This window comes from Arvicola amphibius, chromosome 13, assembly GCF_903992535.2.
Source record: "Arvicola amphibius chromosome 13, mArvAmp1.2, whole genome shotgun sequence".
NCBI lineage: Eukaryota > Metazoa > Chordata > Mammalia > Rodentia > Cricetidae > Arvicola > Arvicola amphibius.
Genome location: NC_052059.1, coordinates 39,727,085 through 39,750,820, shown reverse-complemented (window position 1 = coordinate 39,750,820; position 23,736 = coordinate 39,727,085). Strand labels below are relative to the sequence as shown.

The following is a 23,736-nucleotide window of genomic DNA, read 5'->3' as shown; positions in this document are numbered from 1 at the left end:
CACGCATCTTGTAAGGCGAACCCAGCTTCACAGATGTGTGCATTATCCTGTGCACGCCACAACCAAAAGAATCACAGAGGGTTGCTCACTGCTGCCCAAAGTGGTTTACAAATAGGTGCTGGTTTGCAGGCAATAAAAGAGAAAATAAATCAATAAAGGTGTCCCTTTGCCCTTGCCTGGCACCTGCATTTTGAAAGCCATTAATATTATTCTGTCATAGGAAATCCAAAATCTGGCATAAGCCGGGACTTGGGCCAGATGTTAAGGAGTTACTTGCAGAGGCAGGTGGATCTCTGAGTGCCAGGACAGCCAGGGGTACACAGAAAAACCCTCTGTGTGGGGGGGGAGGGACTTACTTGGGGCTGGTATTGAGGAGTACAGAACAATGAGAAGTGAGCGTAGAAAGAGAGAAACAGAACCTTCCTTCTCGAAAGACACCCTGCTCAAAATGAGCCTGCAAATTAGGACTCTGTCTCTGAAAACACAAAGCTAATGAGGGCAGCAACAAAATCAGCACAGATTCGCTCTGAACGCAATTGGCCTGGCAGAGCAGCGTGACACTGGCTTTAAAGAAATCTTCTGAGTGCTCTTGAGATCTGAAAGAGAGACTGGCTGGCCAGAAAGAGAATGGAGAGGAGAGAGGAAGGCGGTGGGGGGGGGAGGAGAGGGTGAAAAGGAATGGAGGAAGGGAGGGGCCTTAAACAATCTTACTGTAAAAGATTGAACAATAAAGTAGCTTAACATAGTACTTTAAAATACTGATATAAAAGCAAAATCGGTAAACATATAAATGCCCTATGAAGGTTTATAGTGTTGGACTAGAAGTCCAAACATCAGGGAGGAGTTGCTCCAGACACCACAGCCACAATTGAGGCAAAAGCAAGAGGATTTTTATTCTGTCATAATAGGGCTCTTCAGGTTCAGGATATGAAGAACATCCGATAGCTGTTACAGTCCATCTTTTAAAGCAAAAAGCCACAGACACAAGGGGGGGACCTGTAGGTTGTTTTCCAACTTATTGGATTGGCTTATTCAAAGGGTTACTAGCAGTGATTGGTCTATTCCAGGGCAGGAGAATAGCTGCGTGATTGGGTAGATAAGGGAGAGCATCTGTGGTCCATCCTGACCTTGGTCCAGTGACTAAATCAATACATCAGGAACTGAGTCAACATCTGTGGGTTGTCTTTGCCTCAATTCCCAGAATGGAGTTATGTTTGAAGATTATTCACAAGGACACAGGAGGATAAGCATTCCAGCATGTGTGTGTGTGTGTGGGGGGGGGGCAACCGTCCTGTTTCCAAGAGACAGTGAGTGTAAGGTTTTAGAAAAATGTCTTAGGGTTGGGGGGGGGGGGCTTACAAATGCATTTAGAGTCTTTCAATAGTTGCTGAGATAGTTCTCCAGGGACTATGTGGCCACTGCTAAGATAGTGAATCTGAAGGTAGTGCAGAGAAATGCACCCAGAATGAAACTTAAAGGGACCAATGTCGTGATTTTCTAATGGTGAAAGGACAGACCTAGGACATGAAGGAGTAAGTAACAGACTCCAGTGGAAGCCCCAGCCTAGGACTTTACTGCTCTTCGGGCACGAGAGGGAGGGGAAGTGGAGGGGGAAGGGGGAGGCAAATGGGAGGTGGGGAGGAGGCAGAAATTTTTAATAACAATATAAAAATAAATAATTTTTTTAAAAAAGAAAGAAATCAGTGAGGGAGAGTTACTTGGGCTTGTTCCCCCTCCTCTCCACTGTGTCTGTTATTTATTTGTTCTTGTTTGTCTTCATCGCTTACATTTATGCTCCTTTATGATGGGGATGTGGAAACACAGTGTGACCCTGTTTCAAAGGTTTTTTACAGATGTCCCTCCATCAATCTTCATGGTTGTGAATCTTCAGACTTCATCCTGCCACAGAACTTTCCAGGCCTTCTTCTCTGAGGGATTAATCATTCTCCTGCTATCCACAGGCTACACGCAGCTATGAGAGGCCAAGGGTATCTATGAACGAGGCCCACAAATTTAGAATCACAAATTTACTTAGAACATTATGAAACATTTTGAGTTTGCTTTGTAGTTCAATTGCATGAACTGCATATGTACCATGTCACCATGTCAGGGATGAGATTGTCAAAACTGAACACAGGAGTGGTGCTCATCATATTTTTTTGAGGGTTTAGCTATCAAACAACCTAATTATATGTGTTTGTTTCTTTTAGACTGTGGGAATAGAGCTACAGAGACCAGTATACTTTAAAGTGTTATACTTTAACTAGTGTGTAAAGAAGACTCTTATGCAATCAGTTATCTGGGACTTTCTCCCTTGGGGAATCTTGTTGCTCAGCAAGCCACTGTTGGGATGAAGCTTTATGGCCTCGGAGTCCTGGTAGCCGTCCTCCTCTGTGAGCAGCATGGCCTGGCCTTTCAGAGGTAACACCCGGGTCCTAGACGGGATTGGCTCGTCCTTGCTTGTTTGTCTCACAGAGCAGAAACAGTGTCCTGGGCTGGAGAGCAAAGGGTTTTTGTGTGAAGGCCAGTGCTTTCAGAGACCTAACGTGATTTCGGATGATAGGGTATCACTAGATTTTTTTTTCTCATCTTCTGCTCTCATTTTTTTTTTTACCAGTATGATAAGTCTATTCAGTGGCTATGAAGATTAAATAAATAAATGGGATCTGGATGAATTGAGGGTACCTTTACATATCTAATGATTTATATTCTTCCTGTCTTAACAAATAGATATGTCAACTAAATAGATGTGATGTGTGACTTTCATCTGATCCATAGAGCACAGGAGGGAAAGGAGGACAGAGATAGGAAACAGATCTGGATTGAGCACAGGCATGGAGCATAGACTATGACATGAAGTTGAGTTGAGATGGACACATAGAGGATCTTAACTATTTCCTCGTTTCCTTAGTAGACTGGTTTCCTGAGGACATTTGACTATAAACTGATTAGAACACAAATAAATGCATGTTAGAGCATACATAATACATGCAGTGGCAGCTGGAGCATACATGTTGTCTTATAATTGACCAGTTAATTCTAAGCTTTAAAATTTATATGTTATTTTGGAATTGTCTTACTTTTTCTTCATTTTGCTTCTATAGCCCTTTTCTAGTTGTCTTTGAGATAGAGCCTTGTCTCCTGTTACTGTATCACAGTGAGAAAGGACTCTTGAACATAGTACAGGTGGGGAGTAGTCCACCCATAGAACCCTTTTCTGTGTCATAAACCACATAGACTAATCCATCATTGAGGTAATAGTGCATGTCTGAAGCTATGTTTATACTAGCCGGTTGATTCTGTTTTGTTTAGGGTGACTGTCAAGTACCAAGCAGCAAATTTCATTGTGAAGGAACAGTTACTAATGAACTGAAATAAGGATCAGAATTGCCAGAACAGTTAGTTGGTGTCTCACATGTCTATATTTTATTAATCCTTAAATAAGCATAATTTTAAGATCTTTGTTGGTTCTAATATTCCATACCTTGGTGATTGTCTGTTGTTAAAAGAAAGGTGGGTTGAAGGAGCAAATCTGATAACACCATCTCCAAGTTGCTTATTGTAGAGGTAACATCATTGACTATGAGGGGACAGGGAGGAAATCCATCGTTACTTAGGAGCTTGTTTGACTCATATACCAGGCAGCTTAGCCAAATAAGACTACATGGAAAACGTTTAGCACCTGCATGTACCTGGGGACCCACATGTGAGAGAGGAAAAGAAACAGCCACACAGGAGACAGAAGAGTTTCTGAGTTCTGAACTCTCATCCTTGCCCTAGAAATAACATGAGCCTCCTCCCCTCACAGTTCTGAGCTCTGTTTTTTCAGGAATAACCTATCACTACATCTAAAAAAAACAATCTAATTTCACCCAGAGCGGCAGCCTTTGATAAGTCCTTATTTCTGGGGGTTAGAATTTAGACCTTTCTGGAAAGCAGCAACCAGCCGGCATTTCCCCAAAGCCGTTCTTTGTTACTGTTTTCTTGCCGTGATCATTTTCCTAATAACATTTGTGTTTGAGCAATCTCCTCGGGGTTGATTTGTAGGTGGATTTTGATAACTCTCGTCAGTGAAATGCCCTGGAACTGTGACAACAAAACAGCTTTCTTAAAGGCATAACTACCATATGCCGAAGAGGAAGACAGCTGAGGTCCACATTTCCATACTCCGTTGATTTTATGAGGCCAGATACTAGAAATAGTAGAAAATAAAACACTAGCAAGAATCCTGTAAAGGAAATCATTAATTGTGTTGCACGATAATTATCTAGCCGCAGCCGGTCAGCCCAGGCCATTGGAAAAAGAGAAATAAGAAACATGGATGGAAAAGAAGAGAAGGGTTTAGAGAGGAAGGCATGGAGGGCATCGTAGACCACAACACATACGCTTTTTGTTGTTCATTTCTGGCTGGGTGCCCGATCCCTGTTATTCTTTCAGTTTAGTTCCACTGATGCATCATCATCTCAAGATACAGAACACCAGTGGCCCCCAAACACGGCAAAACATACAACGACCTCAGATCCTGGGACTATTTACCCATCTATTTATCTATCCATCTCCCCGCCTATCATCTCCCTACCACCTATCTCTATCAGCTATCAGTCTCTCTATCTATGTATCCCTAATCCCTCTATCATTTATCTTTATCAGCTATCTATCCATCCATCCATGTATCTATCATCTCTCTATTAACCATCTCCATGCTACCAATGTGTCTATGTACCTAGGTATTTATCGCCTGTCTATTAATGATTTCCATCTGCCATCAATGTATCTATGTACCTATGTCCCTAGGTATTTATGGCCTGTCTATTAACGACCTCCATCTGCCATCAATGTGTCTATCCACCTATGTGCCTTGGTATCTATCGCCTGTCTATTTATCCTCTGTGCTTATACTTTTTATTCTATTTTTAGTGTAAGATTTGTTTTCTCAACTATTTTCTGTACAAATGCTGTAATCACCACTATAGAGATTCAACAGAAGTACACCTTTCTTTTTCATCTTTCATTGCCCCTGGACATTCTTCATAGTAGGATTATTTTTCCTCACTGAGGTACAGGTACTTTTCAGCCCACTCTGAAGTAACAGACAGGCCTTGGGTTATATTAAAATACAAAGTGTCTCCATCCAAAGGTTAGCCATCTCTAGTGAAGGCACGGTTCAAATTTTTCAGTCTTTTTTTGTTAAAAAACAAAACAAAACAAAACAAAACAAAAAGACTTCAAAAAAGACTTCAGGTTCATTCAATCCATCTGTTAACCGGAGTGGAGAGCACCTTGCAAATCCCCCAGCTCTGGAAACATGTTCAGAGGACCCCATCCTGTTAGGTATAGAAAATGGACATGCAGGAACAGAAGAGCATGGTTCATTGACTCTCTGCGTGCTATTTCAGTTGGTCTAACCAGGAAGCAGCCCGTGACTGGCAGAACCTCAGTTGCTGTTTGAAGCTGGCTCAGCCTCAGCCACTGAAAATGCAGAACCAAAACCAAGCAAGAAAACTCCTACAACTATTCATAGAATAAGACGTGTTAAGATAACTGTACCGTGTAAGGGTGACACTCTGTTTCTTATAGTAATAAGAGACAAAGAGAGGCTCTACAGCCCTGGGGTCCACGGTGCCTTCTTCAGTCAAGGAAGGATTTAATGTTTTGGTTTTTCTGGTTAAATAAAATGATTACATTTCTTTATTATGTTTATTTTTTTAAAATAGTCTTTTTGTTTGTTGGCCTGCATGCTTAACCAATTTGCATTCGTTTAGCCAGCTCTCTTATAAGACTCTATGGCCCTTCCTCATGGTTTCTCTCGCGTATTAGAATTGCATCTGTTTCTGGCCAAAGTCCCCAGGACGCAGACTCCGACTCCGAGATGGAGACTGACGTGCAGGCAGGTTCCTGGGAAGAGATGTCATCCAGATCTGTGGCAGAATGAGGGTTTGGGGGCGAGGGAGGTGTTAACTGCAATGCTGTCACCACAGATGTGCTGCTAAGATCGGTCACGCCCACTCCTTCCTGTCCTCTACTACACTGGTGCATTTTTAAATCTCCCCCTCAGGGCTGGTGAGAAGGAAGTTTCAGATCCCTCCCCCAATACATACATTATAGCAACTTTTACCTAAGAGAAAGAAACCGTTTGGGCGCTATGCCAACTCCCAATATGATCATTGGAATTACGCATTTGGGTACTGGGGGAAATCCTTTCTAGATTTCTGGGTCCAATGCACCCACTTTGATTTGGACTTAGTCTGGGACTCTGGATGCCCCGAATGAGATGTCAGTGCAGACCCTGCGGCCAACAGTCCTCAGGATGTTTGCGCATCTCCTTTGTGCAGTGTTCAGAGTAGCTCGAGTTAACCGCCGCAAACCTCTTGCAGAAAAGAGTAGGGATCCTTTTAGACCAGTGGTTCTCAACCTTTCTAATGCCGTGACCCTTTAATACAGTTCCTCATGTTGTGAATACCTCCAACCACGAAATTATTTCATTGCTACTTCATAACTGTAATTTTGCTACTGCTATGAATCGTAATGTAAAGATCTAACATGTGACCCTAAGGGGGTCATGACCCACAGGTTGAGAACTGCTGCTTTTGACACTTCTTAGAGTGCTGGCGCTCTTTTGGGAGTATCTGAATCCTTCTTCCGGCAAGAAAGTCTAGGTGTAAGTATGGATTTCAGCCTGGAGCCTGGACACTGGACTGGGACTTTTGATTGTGGTAGCTTGTCTTCAGTCCGTCTCACCGCTCCTCTTTGACTTATTTTGATTGTAGAGATTGAGAAATAGTTTCAGTGGCTGTTCGTCTGTCCTGGCCCTGGGAATGTTGTGTTCTCTTCACTCCCGAGCTCTTTGTCTCTTTGGCGACTGCCCCAGCTTTGCTGCTCATTAGGGCAATTGTGCCTAGCTTGCGCAGGTACGCGAGCAGTGTCACTGGGAACCTACAGTAGAGGGGTCATCAGCTCTGTTGCTATTGGGAAGCTCTACTCTGTGGCAGAATATTCAACACTGGCTCTCTGAATCTACTCCACTTCCTTGCCTGGCTTCCAGGACAGTTGCAAGGGTTAAAATCACAGCTCGGCATGACAGGGAAGGAGACTGACCTGTCCCTAAAGGGAGCGCTCTTGGCCATGCTAATGGATTTGACATTCTAGGCTGGTCTACGGAGAGGGTCCTCACTGCTGCTAGGATGGCCTTAGGCCCTTGGAGAAAATAATGGCTTTCACTAACTAAACTAAAAAGATCAGAATTAAAGAAGTCAAGGAAGGGCTTAATATTTTGATTTTGTTTTTTTTTTTTCTGACTAAATAAAATAGTAAGATTTCTTTTTATTTTTTTAAAGAAGTTTTTTTTTTTTTTTAAAAAAAAATACTTAAATTACGCCACCAGGAGAGAAATATCTCTTTAGCGTGCCAGTAGTCATTCTTCCAGGCATTTCTTATTCACTTATCGCTCTCTGTATGATTCTACACTGGTTTTGGATAACGTAATTATTTTTTAAACTTTTAAAGCCTACTTTTCTTCCTTCCTTCTTTTCTTTCTTTGTCGTTGTCGTGTGTTTTGCTTTGCTTTTGAGACAGGGTCTCTCTAAGTAGCCCTGACTGGCGGGGAACTCAAAGGGATACGCCTCCCTCTGCCTCTTAAGTGCTGGGATTATAAACTTGGGCCATGACACCCAGATGGGCCTTTCTTCTTAAAACAACTGTAATTAGCTAGGCATAGTGGTGAATACCTTTCATCCTACCATTTGGGAGGCAGAGGCAGGCAGATCTTCGTGAGTCTGAGGTTAGTCTGGTCTACCTAGTGAGTTCCATAACAGCTAGAGCTACATTGTGAGACCCTGACACAAACAAACCAAAACAAATAAACAAGATTTGATGGCTGCAATGAAAAACAAATCATATTTGCCCTCTCTTCTTCTCAGATAGCCATGCAAACGAGAGTTCACAGCATGTTCCTTGTTTATTCATAACTTTCTCCTGCTTTTAATACACAGTAGTTTTCTTTTCTTTTTCTAAATTATTTTTTTCAAAAATAGGAGCCATATTTCAGTTTTGCAACGTCTTGCTTTACCCCCTCATAACATATCATAAAAATAATCATCCCCCAAGTTGACTGTTATAGATCAAAGTCATTCTTTACAACTAGAAAACGCCCCAGGATATCTGCAAACGTGTTCCTAGTCATTGACGCTTTGAATAATGATTCAATACATAGCTTTAAACATATGCCCTTAAGCAGTGGTCTGAATAGATTATGCTAAACTTCTACCAGGGATTGATATCAAATTTCCCAGACTATTGTTCCATGAGCCACCTTTTCCTCTTCTCAGTGATGTTCGGAATTCAAAATAATTGCATCAGTTCTCCAAACTGAAGCATCCTCCATCCTGCTGTCAATCATGCTTCTCTCTTTACTCCTAGTTACTATGAGATGAAGACCCAATTTATCAGTGTGCTTTCAAAATCTTCCCTATGGAAGGACTTCCTGAGATTTTGCTAGCCTCAATGCCTTTTACCGGAGAAATTTTTATGTGACCCTGCGTCTGTAGATCTATAAAATAGGTATACAAAGTAAGCATCTATCAAATAAATGGCACATCAAGAAATTCATTTTAAAACAATTCTTTAGTGTATATAAAATATTATTCTTTGATAAAGATGAAAAATTGCAAACTAATGAGATGGAGGTGTTTGATTACTTTTACACGGAGGAGTAAATGCTGCTGGTACATTTGATACTACAGGGTACTGATCGTTTTCAACTTTTCTACGTTAATCAGTATTTAAATTTTATGCAGTCAATGCTGAGAATGCTGCTTCACATAACTAATTCCTATGAAATGGGAAAAGTATGTTAGAATCATTTCAGAAATTGTTGGGAATTCTGTCCTAACCGCAAGCCAAAATTCATTTAATGACTTTTTGTGAAACTCAAGTTCATGCATTCAGAAACCTTTTTCTGTTGCCAACAATTTCAGAACTCTGCACTCAGCTACACAGTCTCAGATTCGATGGTCTAAGAGGTAGGGATGCAGGAGAAGAATAATATAACGTCTTAAACTTGTTTCTGTTTAGTTACCATTCTTCTCCTTCCCTGAACACCCATGTATTAAACTTGGAAGAATGAGTAGATTGCCATTTCCCTAGCAGAGACCCATGACCTCCTGTGTTGAGCCTCAGACAGCCTGTCCTAGTCCGTTATCCCTTCTGTCTTAGGGTTATTATTGCTGTGATGAAACACCACGAACAAAAGTAAGCTACAGAGGACAAGGTTTATTTGGCTCATATGTCCCAAATCACAGTTCAATGAGGGAAGCCAAGGCAGGACCTCACACTGGGGACGAAACCTGATGCAGAGGCTGTGGAGAGGTACTCCTTACTGGCTTGCTTCTCCTGACTTGCTCAGCTCGCTTTCTTATAGAACCCAGGACAACCAGTCCAGTGTAACTCCCACCCACAATGGGTTAAGCCCTCCCCCATCAATCACTAATTAAGGAAATGCCTTATGTACTTGACTACATATGCTTCCATTCATACCTACAACTCCCCAACCCCTGCTTTCTTTTTCTCTTCGTATAATTGTCTCATACAGCAAAATTGAATGGTGAGCTGCAGAAATAAATCTGCTAAGAGATCCTCCCTCTCTGAGAAAATGGTTTGCAAACATAAAGTAATTTGATACTGAGTCATACTAGCTCACTCAGATTGTACAAGCATCCCCGGGAGCTCTTTAGTCCTAGCAAGTGTTACACTGCACAAAGGAGTGAAAGTGTTTTCACACAAAGCAAATGTGAGAAAACAGGTTCCAGCGCATAGGTACTGAAACCAGTCCACTTGCCAGATGAAGAAAGTAAAACAGAAAACCCATATGCTCAACCCATAAGAACACGTCAAGCCCACAACCAGTTGTGATCAAAGTTCAGCGAAGACAAAAGGCACCGACGATAAGAATTCCAATGGTGAAACCTTAAAAACTGTAAGCCGCCTTTCGTCTCCACTCCTTCTCAGTATTTTTGAGAGCGCCAGGCAACAGGATAAAGTAGGAGACCCTTCCTCCACCAAAGGCTCCGTGAGCAGTCAAATGAAAGCAGCGTAGAAGTGTGTGCTCTTGCAGAGAGAAAAGTCTCCGGATAACTACACTAAAATGACCACATGAGTTCTCTTTCTAGTAACACAAGGACAGACACAGTCTGGGGAGAAAGAGTTTACGGTCATTCCCAATTCCAGATTGCCGTCCGTCGTCGTGGGGAGGTCAAGGCAATCGAGTGTGAACCAGCTAGTCACATCCACCGTGAAGAGCAGAGAGAGTGGAGGCAACACCACGCTCAGTGCTCTCTCCTTTCTGGACAGGGGATGCTGGTGTTCACAGTGGACTGGGTCTTCCAATGACAATTAATGTCAACGAAACAACCCCTCTGCATGCCAGCTTGACTACACAATTCCGAGGTGATTCCAGATGGTGTCAAGCTGACAGACAGCTTAAACACCACACAGAGAGAGGAGTAAGAAAATCGACATCCCCAAATCAGCTTCATTTGTATATCTTGGCAACAAAGGACTGCGATATGGGCTATTCAATCACAGTTTATAGAAGAAAAGTAATGCTATTAGAACAAGCATGGTTTTAAAATACGCAGTAGATTAATGGATAAAACCTTATTAAAAAGTTTTATTTTCTAGACATGCTTTTTAAAAAGTTTATTTACTTTTATGCTCATTGGTGCTTTGCCATGGGTGTTGGGTCCCCCAGCACTGGAGTTACAGACAGTTGTGAGCTGCAATGTGTGTGCTGGGAATTGAACCCTGGTCCCCTGGAAGAACAGCCAGGGCTCTTAACCACTGAGTCATCTCTCCAGCCCAGATAAAACATTTTTTAAAAAGACATGACGGAAGGCCAGACTGGGAAATCTGTGGCTCCTGATGAGAAGACTCAGTGAGCACGTCCATCCTCCCCAAATTATGAACCTATGAAATTCGATTCAATAAACTCGCAGGTGTTGATTTTTAAATTTTATAACGAAAAGCAGATCACCCCAAGAGGCTTTTCGAGAAGCAGAGGGTTAGGAAGGCAGAGGCGGCTGGGCTCATTTTGTGAGATACTGAGAATTAGTTTGAAGGGTGGAGAAGATAGTTCAGGCAGTAACCTGCATTTGATCCCCTGAACCAATGTGAAAAGCCAGGCGTGGTGCTGTGGGCTTTTAGCCTCACCACTGGGGAGACAAAGACGGACAAAGAACAAAGCCCCATGAAAGCACAGCAGCCCAGAAAGAGCTGCATATGTTGGTGCTGAACGCCCCAGATTATGCTACAACAGCTAATAAATCCTGAAATAGCATTGCCTGATACATTAAAGCCTCAATTAGTAATCCATTTGTCTGTTGTGACAACAGCAGAATACTTTCAGCTAAGGGCTTATACAACAGAAACGTCTCACTGTGCTGGGAGCAGGAAGGACTAGCAGATTTCCCCAGAAACAATGTCTTTCCATTGTGTAGACACGGGGTGGGAGGGAATGAGTGGGGTCACTCCCAGGCTTCTGTTAAAGGGACACTAATCCTATTCAAGAGGACTCTGATTTTGCCCTCTTCAGGACTCTGATTTTGCCCTCTTCACTTCCCGAATTCCTCACTTCTTAATGCCAACACCTTGGGGATTCAGAATGCAACATATAGATTTGAGAGGGACACTAGCCTCCACACCATGGCATTTCCCATGTCACCTATCAGTAGGAAACATAGGCTCTCCCTGGTACTTTCTATCCTGGGGCGTCTAAGCTGTTTCCCTTACACAACTTGATGTCTTGACATTCTTGGCTCCAGCCTTGGGAGGAGAGTCCTTGCACACCCCGTGCATCCTCACTGGCTGAAACCCAGGACTGCAGCATAGCCATGTGAAACCCTGGGGATGCAATTTTTCTGCAGCCCAGGAAGAAGACATGGTTTGAGATACATTTTCTCTGTCAACTGGTATGGAAACTTTTAACCCCCATCAGTGCTGACATAGACATCTATGGAAGGCACTGGGGACTCTTAAATGATGAAATGGTGTCTGTTACGGCGTCGAAAACCAGGCACAAACACTGAAACGCTGCAAAGTAGGAATGTGTTTTACGGCCAGGCCAAAGTAGAAATCAAAACGGCCCTGACTGAAAAGCAAGGGAGCCTTTTCATAGTCAAGTTCAAGTCTGAGGCACATAGGAAATAACGACAAAAATCTGTGGTTAGTAATTTGGTTAGTTAGCCAGTTTTTGAAACATACCACAAAGCATTTTAGAGTCAGCCAATTCTTGAAACATGCCATGAAACAATAGAAGCAATCTATGACGTGTTAATCACAAGATTATAGAGGAAGAACAAATTGACCATTAACTTGGGATATGACTAAAGAAAAAGAACCATAGGGAACAATATAGAAATAAATCAGACTCTAACATTATGCTTAATTAAAAAAATGAAGAAAAATGGAGTCGTTGGCCCTTAACAGTGTGAAGAGGAAAAGGAAAGAAAAGAGAGAGAGAGAGAGAGAGAGAGAGAGAGAGAGAGAGAGAGAGAGAGAGAAGAATTCCTTCACTACACTTCCTAATAACTCCCAGTGGCTTAAAAGATGCAACAGAAAAGACAAATGGGTTTGGGAACTAGACAGGTGGTTTAAGGGAACTGGTTCCTCTTCCAGAGAGCCTGGATTTGATTCCAGCACCGTGTGTCAGCTCACAATTGTCTGTGACTCCAGTTCTCAGGATCTGACACATTCTTCTGGCCTCTATGGACACTGCACAGAAGTGTAAGCAAGACACCCATACAGATAAAATAAAAATTAAGAAGAAAGACAAAAGAGATAGATGTGACTGTTGTTGTGTCCCAAGGTTTGCAAAGAGCTCTTACACATAGAAACCTATAAGAAAATCATAGATAAAAAAATCTATCTTCAAGAGAAGCCAGGGGTATAGCTCAGCAGCAGAACACTTGCCTGACATGCACAAGTCCCTGGGTTCATGTTGGGGCAGCTGGCCCAATCCCTGCGCTCAGGGGCGTGGCTGCCCCAGCGGAGTAGGATACCCCTTAAATAGGATCGGGGGCGGAAGGAGCCCGTTTTGCTTTCCCCCGCGTTACTTTCTGCTCCGCTGGACCCTTGGTTCTGTAAGTTCCCTTATTTCCCCTTTTATTAAAACTGATTTATTATAAAAGGACTATCTTGGTTATTCCCTAACCCCTCCGACCGCCGGTACCGCCGGTACCCGCCGGTACATTTCCGCCGGTGCCCGCCGGTACAGGTTCAACCCCAATACTAGAAAGAACAAAAGAAAATTAAGTGGGGGGTACAAATTGAAAACTGATAGAAGTCATTTGCCTGTGAGGATTTGATAAGGATGACTACCCAGAAAGGAAGTAAATGATGCAAGTCAATTTGCACAAAGATACAAAGGAATGAACAGGAAAAAAATGAGCAAATAACCTGGATAAAAATGACAATAAGCTCGAACAAACAACTGTAAGGAGAACAACATTCAAACGAGTGCTTATAATATGCCCTTTAAAATCCAGCAGAATCTGTGGTACGTGCAAGGCAGGCACTCTGGGCTACACCTCCCACTCTTATTTTTTTGTAAAATAAAAGTCAAACAAATCTAAGCAATTCCTCAAGAACCCACCAGACAATAATGCAGAACCGTGAGCCAGAAACACTACCATAAAGAAAAGCAGATGAAAAGCAAACGTGAAAAGTGAAGGCATTGGATAGCTTTGGGACGCGGGAATGTGAGAGAGGAGGAAAAGCACTTGCGGGGACCTTCAAGGATGTCAGCCAAGTCTCCCTGTATCTTCCTCTTCCTGTGTGTGGGTGTGGATGGAGTTGTGGTGGTGCTTGAGACAGGGTCTCACTCTGTAACTCAGACTGGCTTGGCACTGGCTCTGTAGCCCAGGCTGGTCTCAGCATCGTTTTCCTTCAGCCTGAGAGTACTTTATATAATCACCTTGAGAGGGTATAATATAATGTGGATATTATATGCCCCTCTGTGCCTGGCTTCCTTCACTTAATGTAATTTCTATTATCATATATGACGGGATCTCATTCTTTTAGAAATTGTTTTTCTTTATGTGTATGAACGTTTTGCCTGTATATATGTGTACAATGTACATAACTGTGCTCGGGGAGGTCAGAAGTGGGCATTTTGTCTTCTAGAATTGGAGTAATGGCTGGTTGTGAGACGTGAGGGTGTTGGAACTTAGCAACAGGTGCTCTTAACCACTGATCCATCTCTCCAGCCCTTGGGTCTCCTTTTAAAAAGACTTTTATTTATTTTATGTGTATGACTGTTGTGCCTACCCTGTATGCATGTGTGCCCTCTTCCTGCCTGGTGTCTGGAGAGGTCAGAAGATGTCAGATCCCCTGGAACTAGAGTGACAAGGTTTTGGGCTGCCCCGTGTGTGTGCAGTGAATTGAACCGGGGTCCTCAGCAAGAGCAACAAATGCTCTTAATCATGGGGCAATCTCTCCAGCCCCAAGGGTCTAATTCATTTTAATGATTGGATATTACACCATTGTGTGTGTTTCTTTGTCAACTTCTCCAGTGATGGACGCTCAGACTGACTCCACAGCCATGAGGAATATTGCAATAAAAATAAAGAATGCGCACGTCTCTCTGACATGCTAATTTAATTTCTGTATGCCTGGCAGCAGGATTGTCAGAGCCTATTCTAGTTCTAGCTTTAACTTTCTGCGCACACTCTGTGCTGCTTTCCATAACGGCTCCACTAACTCACACCCCCCAGTGACAGCAACCTAGAGTTCCGCCTTCTCCATGTGTGAAAATAAAAGCGAATTTATTTGTCATCTTTTCCCCTCACACAAGTCCTTGGGTACCCATGCACACGGAAGGGAGAGGAGAGAGGCCGGTGCCCTGTGAACCCGAGAGCTGTGGCTTTGTGGTTGTTCAGTACAGACTGTGAGAGAGGCTGGTTCCCTGCCAGAGTCTCCCACCATCCTCATACTCTCCAACCGTTTCTGTCTTATAAGGACCTAGAAGCTCCTTCAATAAAATGTGTCATTTTCACATTGTTATTTAATCCTGTTTCCCCAACAGCGGCCAGGTTTTATCTGCTCTTCCCAGAACCTCAAGGCAAGTTCAAGTTCTTCAGAATCTTACTGCAACCTATGAGGTAATGTCCTCTAGCTTACATTTATATTAGCTTTCTGTTTGGTCTGGGTGCGATGTAAATTGTGTTCCCCTTCCAGTCTTTCTATGTGTATCTAGCCATAACCACAAGACCTTTTGTTTCCAGAGCAAAACCTTTATCTGTGTGCTTAGCTTTTCAGCCACTTTCAGGGTATTACGTCAAAGCTGTAAGCACTTCAGCACAAAGCTGTTCCGGTATCCGAAGTTTGACAGTGTTTTCCTCAGACAGCCTTGGTTCTTAGCCAAGGAGTAGGCACACAACCCACAGGGGAACTTTTACTAAAATGCCCGTGTTATGCCCAAATCCACAAAGTTCCTGCAAAAGCCAACAAGGAGGGTGAGTCCCATATGTAAAAGCAAAGAGCTTTTATTTTAATCAAGTTTGCAAACTCGGTCTCTCTGCATGTCCAACGTATTGGAATAACCGGAGAGCTCTGAGCTCAGTTAGAATTGAGTTTTTATAGTAGTGAAGGTGGGGGTGAGGGGTTTCTGAGGTTCAGGATCCCTGATTGGCTGATATTTGTCTAGGGGTGTCCTGATGAGTGTGTTCTGGCAGGTGGTCCTATCTACAGTGGTTGGGATGCTAGGCATTTCCTTAATCTCAGCTTGTGGTTCTTCCTGCTGCCAGGTATTGCTTCAGGGTAAACTACTGAGACTCAGGCCTCTAAACTTATTGATGGCTGAGTTCTACTCTGGCAGGTGATCATGGTTGGAAGTAAAGAACTTCCTTTGGGTGACCTGCCCATACTTAGCATATCATGGCTGGCTCCCACATTTGTGTTCTAAGTGATAGAGGTCAGAGCAGTTTGGAGTTGCAAAAGGTAAAGGAGTACTTGCTAGGGATAAAGAGTAGGCAGGGTTCTGGAAGTGGGGGAGGTGCCTTTACTGGGGTAGGGGTGGGGTGAAGTGGGGGATGATTCTGCAGGAGGGAGGGTCATAGTGGTGGTACTCAGACAGCAAAGCAGTTCCCAAGTCAGGAAGAGGTAGCTGTGAGTACTTTGCTTTCGCAAAATCCTTAGTTACAAGAATCCTCTGGGAGGATCGGCTCTGCATGAACACACTCGTCTTGTGCAGGAGGCATGAGGTGTGTCACGTGGGAGGCCACTAGGAGTCACCCGTGCCTTTGGCAGATGCAGAACAGAACTGAGTGAGATGTGTTCATAACCCTTTCACAAGATAAAAATGAAATATCTCCAGAGAAAGGGTCGGGAAAAAAATCTCAAAATTTATTTTACTTTATTCTGTTCATTTATCCTCTAATTTCATTGTTCAGTTAGCTTACAAAAAAAAGCTGAGTTTCGCTGTGATATTTTCACACATACGTCACAATACTGTGTTCTCATTTAAACCTCAGAATCTCATTGCTTATTCTGACACCAGGTATATGATTTTAGACAAATTAGCTATGATCCTTAATTGGCTCGTCTTTACAAAGAAACTAATAACATCTACTTGGTTGCTATCAAGGTGGTGTTCTAATGACTGAAGGGAATGAGTCTGGTGGCACTTTGGGGGAGTGCTGTAAAAGGAGAAAAATGTAAATATTCAGAGGTATTAGGTGAAAGAAAGAGACACTCGTGTGATAATAATATCAAACACTTGGAATCTCTGCTAAGCAAAATCAATGTGCAATCAAGCTCCCTTCCTAGAGAGAATTTCATTTCTCTTTGAAGCACCTGAATTACATAACCACCTCCACAGCCGGGCTCTAAATCTATTCATCAACTCATCAAATATTAAGCATCCAGGGTGTTCCAGGGCCTATTTGGCAAGGAGAATGACAGTGGATAGAAAGGGCTTTCCGCTAGATGGGTGTCTATATTACTGTGTGTGGGGTGGAGGCCGTGGCTGGGCGGCATCCTCGTCACAGCCCTTTTAGACACCTGGCTCTTGTGGGTCTCGCTACAGGTGCAAATGATGCATACGACTCAGCTTTCAATTTCCCAATCTCCTCCTGGAAACTGTAGGTCGTTCTCTGGCAGCCAGTGACAGCTGAATTCATCGAAAAGAAAAAGGACGTCCACTTTTTTGTGAATGCATCTGACGTTGACAGCGTTAAAGCCCATTTGAATGTGAGCAGGATTCCTTTTAGGTGGGTATCCTATGCTACGTCCATCCAGCCCATTCAAGAGCTACGATAAACACCTGCTGTGTGCTTAACCAAGAAATGGCATAATTGCTTTGTGGGAAAATCAAGCGCATTAAAAATGGAGGTGTGGCAGTCTCTGAGAGACTGGGGACAAGACCTAAGGCCCAACTCAGTGACAAGCCGTTTAACCTCATATCACTTTGGTCCTTTATCTGAATTGAGACTCAGTGGTCAGAGCCTCTCATTCATCCTCTTTCTGTGATTACTCTATTCCTAGACCTAATGGGCTAAACTCATTCATTGTGGGTACTAGTTATTTGTCTCCTTGTTTTAGTCAAGAACCTGACACAAGAAACCTAGGGAAAAAAGGAAGGTGTACTAGTCAGGGTTCTAGAGGAGCAGAATGATAGAATGAATATACATATATACATACAAACACACACACATACATACACAATAGTGGGCAGACTTGCAAAGACTTTTATTTACCTTTATGTGCATAGGTGTTTTTCTTGAGTGCGTATCTGTGCACCATATGTGACTCTGGTGTAGCTCCCCACACATTGTTTCCTTTGTCCTTATAGAAGTGTGCAGTGTAGATGCTTTCCCAGTACAGATGGGAAAGCGTTTAAAGATTATTTTATTAAGAAGAGGGCACCCGAGCCCATGGACTGGAGTTAGAGATGGCTGTGAGCAGGATTCTGTTCCTTCTTTTTTTTTTTTTTTTTTTTTTGGTTTTTCGAGACAGGATTTCTCTGTGGCTTTGGAGCCTGTCCTGGCACTACCTCTTGTAGACCAGGCTGGCCTCGAACTCACAGAGATCCGCCTGCCTCTGCCTCCCAAGTGCTAGGATTAAAGGCGTGTGCCACCACCGCCCGGCAGTGTTCATTCTTTAGTGGAGGCTCGCTCTTCCCAAGTGTGTCATGTTGACAGTCAAGGTCAGCCATCACAGTTCTCCTAGGAAACACACTGAAGAATCACAGTCAAGACATACAGATTTAGACAGAGGAGGTAAGATTGGGGCAGTCCTGAAGTTGTGCCTCACGGCCTCTCCCCAGTGTTCACAGGGCTCTGTTAAAGAGATTCGTGGAGTCGTCCCATCTCCATCCAGGGCTGTGTTGTTTAACTCGCTGAAGTGCTCCTGAGACCCGCTGGCAACTTTCTCCCAAGCTCACACACCGCGGTGGGCCATGTGGGAAGGCCAGCATTGTGCTTGCAAATTGCTCATTTTCTGCTTCATCCTCAGCGTCCTGATGAAAGACGTGGAGGATCTAATCAGACAGCAGATTTCCAACGACACAGTCAGCCCCCGGGCCTCCTCGTCTTACTATGAACAGTATCACTCGCTGGGTGAGGTAAGTCACCTTGCTGCTCCTCAGAGGTACCGCTTTCACCTAACCAGCATTGCCGTTTCAACCACGAGGAACTATTGAAGAATCATAACCAACGGAGGAGGGTTGTATTTTGAAATCAAGCTTAGGTTGATTAAATGGTGGTAATTCATCCTTTTGCTGATGTCTCCCCCTGGGAAGGTTGCCCCCATATTTGATAAACTGGTTCTACAACAGCATGTGTGTCTAAGGCTAAAAAATACCTCTCACTTCAAAGGCTAACACTGAAGAAAACATTGAATGCTAAGAAAATAAAAAACAGGACCACTATACCGAAACTACCAATAAAATTACAAGTGCTCAAGTCTTTTTGGGCCAGGACCTGAAATTTATTCTTAATGAATAATCACCAGAATACCTCACAGAATTAAAGTGATACATTCACTTATATTAAATATGTTACAAATGAATAAATTTTATCCTTCTGAGTAGAAACTTTTAAACCAGGATGTTTTTGACAGAGCTCAGTTTGCTTGCGAAGGTTACAGTTTTACACCCGCATGTTATTTCTCTTTAGATCTTACATCTCTCTAGTCTACTTACGCCACTCCCCTCTAACGTCTATCGCCAGCAACATGCGAGAACTGTGCTGCAGGGAGGTAGGAGTGGCCCAAAAAGTAGAGGATGGAAGTGACAGCTTGACACCACTGTGTTGAGACGGATGGGCCAAAGGGGATGTCTTCACCGGGAGGATCCCAAAATGACTTTTTAATTATTTTGTTCCAGGAATTGATATTGTCTTACCACCTCCCCATGGAAGTCTTGGAACGGCAAACAGGCAAACACAGCCCATGGTTGCATTCATTCAATGCAGATTCCATAGCAGAATGACACAGGCTGTGTAGGAATTTATTTGGTCATATTTCTGGAGGCAGGAAGCCTAAGCTCAAAGTGTTGACAGGCTTTGGTTTTCTTCTGAGGCTCTTGTCTTTGGTTTGTAGACAGTTGTTTCCTTGTTTTCAAATGGTGTCCGAGTTTGCTTTTTGCTGCTATGATGAACACTGTGACCGAAAGCCACTTGGAGTACTGAGTACTTAGATGTATGTCTTAGTCCGTCACATAGGGAAGTCAGGGCAGGAACTCGAGGCAGGAACCTGGAGGCAGGAACTGAGACCAGGGAGGAGTGCTGCTTTCTGGCTTGCTCTTTCTGGCTTGCTTAGTCTGCTTTCTTATGCCACCCAGAAGCACTTACCTGCCTTGCGGTGGCACTACCCCCAGTGGGCTGGACCCTCCTCTATCAGTTCACAATCAAGAAAATGCCCCACATACTTGCCTGCAGTCAATTTGATGGAGGCATTTATCAATTAAGGATCCTCTTCCAAGATAGCTCTAGCTTATGCCAAGTTGACAAAAAAAAAAAAAAAAAAAAAACAGTCAGGACATGTGGCTTTTCTCTGTTCATTCCCATGTGTCTCTTTCTGTCCTGTTCTTTTATGGACTCTGGTCAGACTGTATCTGTGTCTCCACTGAACTTCAACACGGTCACGATCTATAATATTGAGCAGCAAGGCTTCAACATACCAGTTGGGAAAATATACTATATTATCACCATAATATTTCAGAAAGTATTTTAAATCTCTCCTCCCCCTACTCCAAATCTTTTCTTAGAGATTCATGAGGAACATGGAAATTTTACTCTTAGGAAATTCTTTGATCTCTTCCCTCTCCTTCTCCTTATGGTAACCTGAACATGTCCTCCACTCAAGGTATTCTAGAACGTTTATCAGAGACACTGAATCCCTACAGCTCTACTGGAGAAAGTCTACGGAAACACCAGTGCTACAACATTAATTAGCCCATGCACTAGCTTCCTTGGATGTATTCACCCCTGGACAACTAATGTAGGAAATAGAATTCTAGTGAATAACCCTTTGGTGGTTAAGTCTCCAACACCTTAGAAACCCATAGTGGCAGAACTTGGTGAACAAGCCTTTCGGGAGCATCTTTGTCCCCAGCGTTGGTATAAGAACTCACACATGCTCTTGTTGATTATGCCACCTCAAGAGAACCCAAGGAAAATGGTGCTCTTGTTGCCATTAGTCAAGACAACTGTGTAAAATCATCACTAAGAAAGCTCTTGGAGATGAAAACGAGGAGTTGAACATCATGACTTCAGAAGGTCTAATAAGACCTGGGAAGTTGGTCTGTATTAAGACATAGCCGGGTCTGGTCCCAGCTATCCCAAACCAGATGATAACTCAGCACCTACTTTAAAGGAGCTGCTAAACTCAGCCCCAGAAATTAGTACTTTTTCTTTCCGTTGTAGTTTTCATAGAGCCTCAAATTCTCCTGGACTTCTTTCTCCGCTGAAGAGCATCTGCAGTGCAGCCACTTCCCACGGCAGAGGCGCCCTCCTCAGCTTCCCCTCAGCCACTTCCCACGGTGGAGGTGCTCTCCTCAGCTTCTCCTCAGCCACTTCCCACAGTGGAGGTGCTCTCCTCAGCTTCTCCTCAGCCACTTCCCACAGTGGAGGTGCTCTCCTCAGCTTCCCCTCACTTTTGCCTTGTGTCATCATGACAATCTCACAATAATGTTGAAATATTTCCTGTGCAGAAATGGTGTTCAGGTTTTCTTGGTCCTAAAAACTGAATTTGCATGTGTGTGTGTGTGTGTGTGTGTGTGTGTGCGTGTGCGTGTGCGTGTGCGTGTGTGTGTGTGTGTGTGTGTGTGTGTGTACTCATTCATGTATATGCTTGTATTTGGAGATCAGAGGTCTAAATTATTGTCAATTGCTTTCCACATTATTTTTTGAGACACAGTCTCTAAACCCCTGGCTCACTGACTCAGCTAGACTGGCTGGTCAGCGACCTCTAAGGGTCTGCCTGCCTCTGTCCCTCCCGACATTCTCCCCCTTCCCCAGTGTTTGGATTACATGTGCATGCTGTAGTGCCCACATTTTACATGGGTGCTGGGGAACTGAACTCAGGTCCTCAAACTTGCTCAGCAACCACCATAACAACAGCGATCTCCCTAGCCCTGAATTTCTTTTTTTAAGCCTCATACTGCTAGCTCCAGAATGCCTGGTAGGAGGACCCCATACAGACAGACAGAATCTCAATGTGATAAGCCTCTAAAAAGAACTCTGGAGTGGGATATGGTGGCTCAAAACAGCAGTCTCAGTACTCAGAAGGCTGAGGTGGGGAGATCATAAGTTTGAGGCCAGCCTGGCTTACATAGTGAGATCCTATCACAAAAGACAAAATAACAAAAAGCCCAAGGCATATAGCTCAGTAGTAGAGTTCTTGTCTGTTGTATACAAGGCCCAGCATTTGATCACCTTCACTAGGAAATGAATGAACAATAATGTTTGGGCTGGAGAGATGGCTCAGCAGTTATGAGCACTGGCTGCCCTTCCATGGAACCTGGCTTCAATTCCAGTACCCACATAGTGGCTCACAACTGTCTGTAACTCCAGTTTCAGAGTTTCCAATGCCCTCTTCTGGCCTCCACCAGCCCCCGAGTGGTGCACAGACATACATTCATAGACATAATATAAAATTAGATAAAAGCCAATAATTTCCAAGGCCACATTTTAAAGATTAACTCCTTGTTCTATGCTTCTTAGAGCTGTTTCGCTTTTTCCCTAATATTTAGAACTCAGCCAAACTCTGGCTCATTTCTTTTCAGCAGAGCAAACACTCCATCCCGAGGGTTTTCAATTCTTCGGTTCTCCTATCTGCAGAGAGTGGAGTGGAATCTCCTGTCCGCAAGGAAGCTGCCTAATTCCTGTGATCAGGGGCATCCTGTGAGCTTGTCCCATGACTACCCTGTGGTTTCTGTTTTCATAGATCTATTCCTGGATAGACGTTATAACTGAACGGTATCCTGACATGCTCCAAAAAATCTACATTGGCTCATCATATGAAAAGCACCCACTTTATGTTTTAAAGGTACGTGAGGAGAGTCACTTGGAGTGTGAGATTAACTATGCAATGGCGTTTGTTATAGCTTAGTTCTACGTAGCATGAATAATAAAAATCCAGAGGCAGATATTGGGGTTCAACCTGAAGATCAGAAAAGCAAAGCAGCCAACTGCTGGTTCTTACCTCTACCTCACACTGAAAATGGGCGAACCTGCCTCCACAAATCCTCAGATTGAGACCGAGAGTGAGATCTGTCTCCTCCCATCTTATATTCCTCTCTAGTGCTGGGATTAAAGGCGTGCACCACCACCGCCTGGCCTCTATGGCTAACTAGTGTGGCTGCTTGGATTAAAAGTGTGTGCCAGCACTGCCGGCCTGTATGGCTGACTACTGTGGCTGCTTTGCTCTGATCTTCAGGCAAGCTTTATTTATTAAAACACAAATAATACACCACTATAGTTCTACTTTCCTTTGAGTTCTGGAAATATTTTTATTTCAAGTGTATCTTAACTTTAATATCCAGCTACTTAGGGATAAATTTCTCCCTGCTCCTTGAGTAATGAGTCTGAGTGTGAAACCTCTCTATAATCAAACTCCCCTTTGTTCATGTTACATTAGACAATTAGATAAGCCACTTTCGGGGGGGGGGGTGTCCAGTGGCCACACTCATAAAATGATGCGAGTAGTCTGGGCTACTCCTCAAGTTCTATCTAAGTCACCACCTCCTCAGATTGGTGGGAGAGACTGTGTATCTTGAGTTGTATCTTGGACAAACAGCAGCCTGGCTTTTGAAAAACCGAAGTAAGAGTTGAGCCACCATCCAGGTCAACCCAGAGAGCAGGGCGATGCTGCAGTGACTGCCTCGGTCACCACCCGTGTGGTTATGAACTTCCAGTTGCAGAATCTTGTGGAAGAGCATTTGATTTTTAAAAGTTAGTTGCAAAAATAATGTCAGGATATGTAAATAAGAGAGAAGGGTTATAAAAATTAGTGAATATTTAGAGTAACCAAAACAAGAAGAAAAGAGGGTTAAATATTGCCATCTATACTATTCTAGGAGGGCTTCTTTCCAACCCTGTACTTAACAATATCCATATATAGGAGAGAGTAATATGGCCCTGGGTGAAGTCTCTTCTTTGAATGAACTATGCTTAGGGAAGATCAGTGAGTGTGGATGCTAGAAATATCACAGGTGTTGTGACCATGATAAAATCTGATGGTCACACC

The 23,736-nt window shown here is 43.4% G+C and overlaps 1 protein-coding gene across 1 annotated transcript in view; it reads left to right on the top strand.

Annotated features, from left to right (window-relative positions):
* Positions 1-2,264: 2,264 nt before the first annotated feature.
* Positions 2,265-23,736, top strand: part of Cpb2 (carboxypeptidase B2) — a 39,865-nt gene continuing 18,393 nt past the window's right edge. Inside the window, exons 1-5 of the mRNA XM_038310552.2 lie at positions 2,265-2,421; positions 15,074-15,149; positions 17,134-17,258; positions 18,502-18,610; positions 22,435-22,536. Of these exons, the coding sequence (XP_038166480.1) occupies positions 2,351-2,421; positions 15,074-15,149; positions 17,134-17,258; positions 18,502-18,610; positions 22,435-22,536 (483 nt within the window). The 5' untranslated portion in view covers positions 2,265-2,350. The remainder of the gene's footprint in view (positions 2,422-15,073; positions 15,150-17,133; positions 17,259-18,501; positions 18,611-22,434; positions 22,537-23,736) is intronic.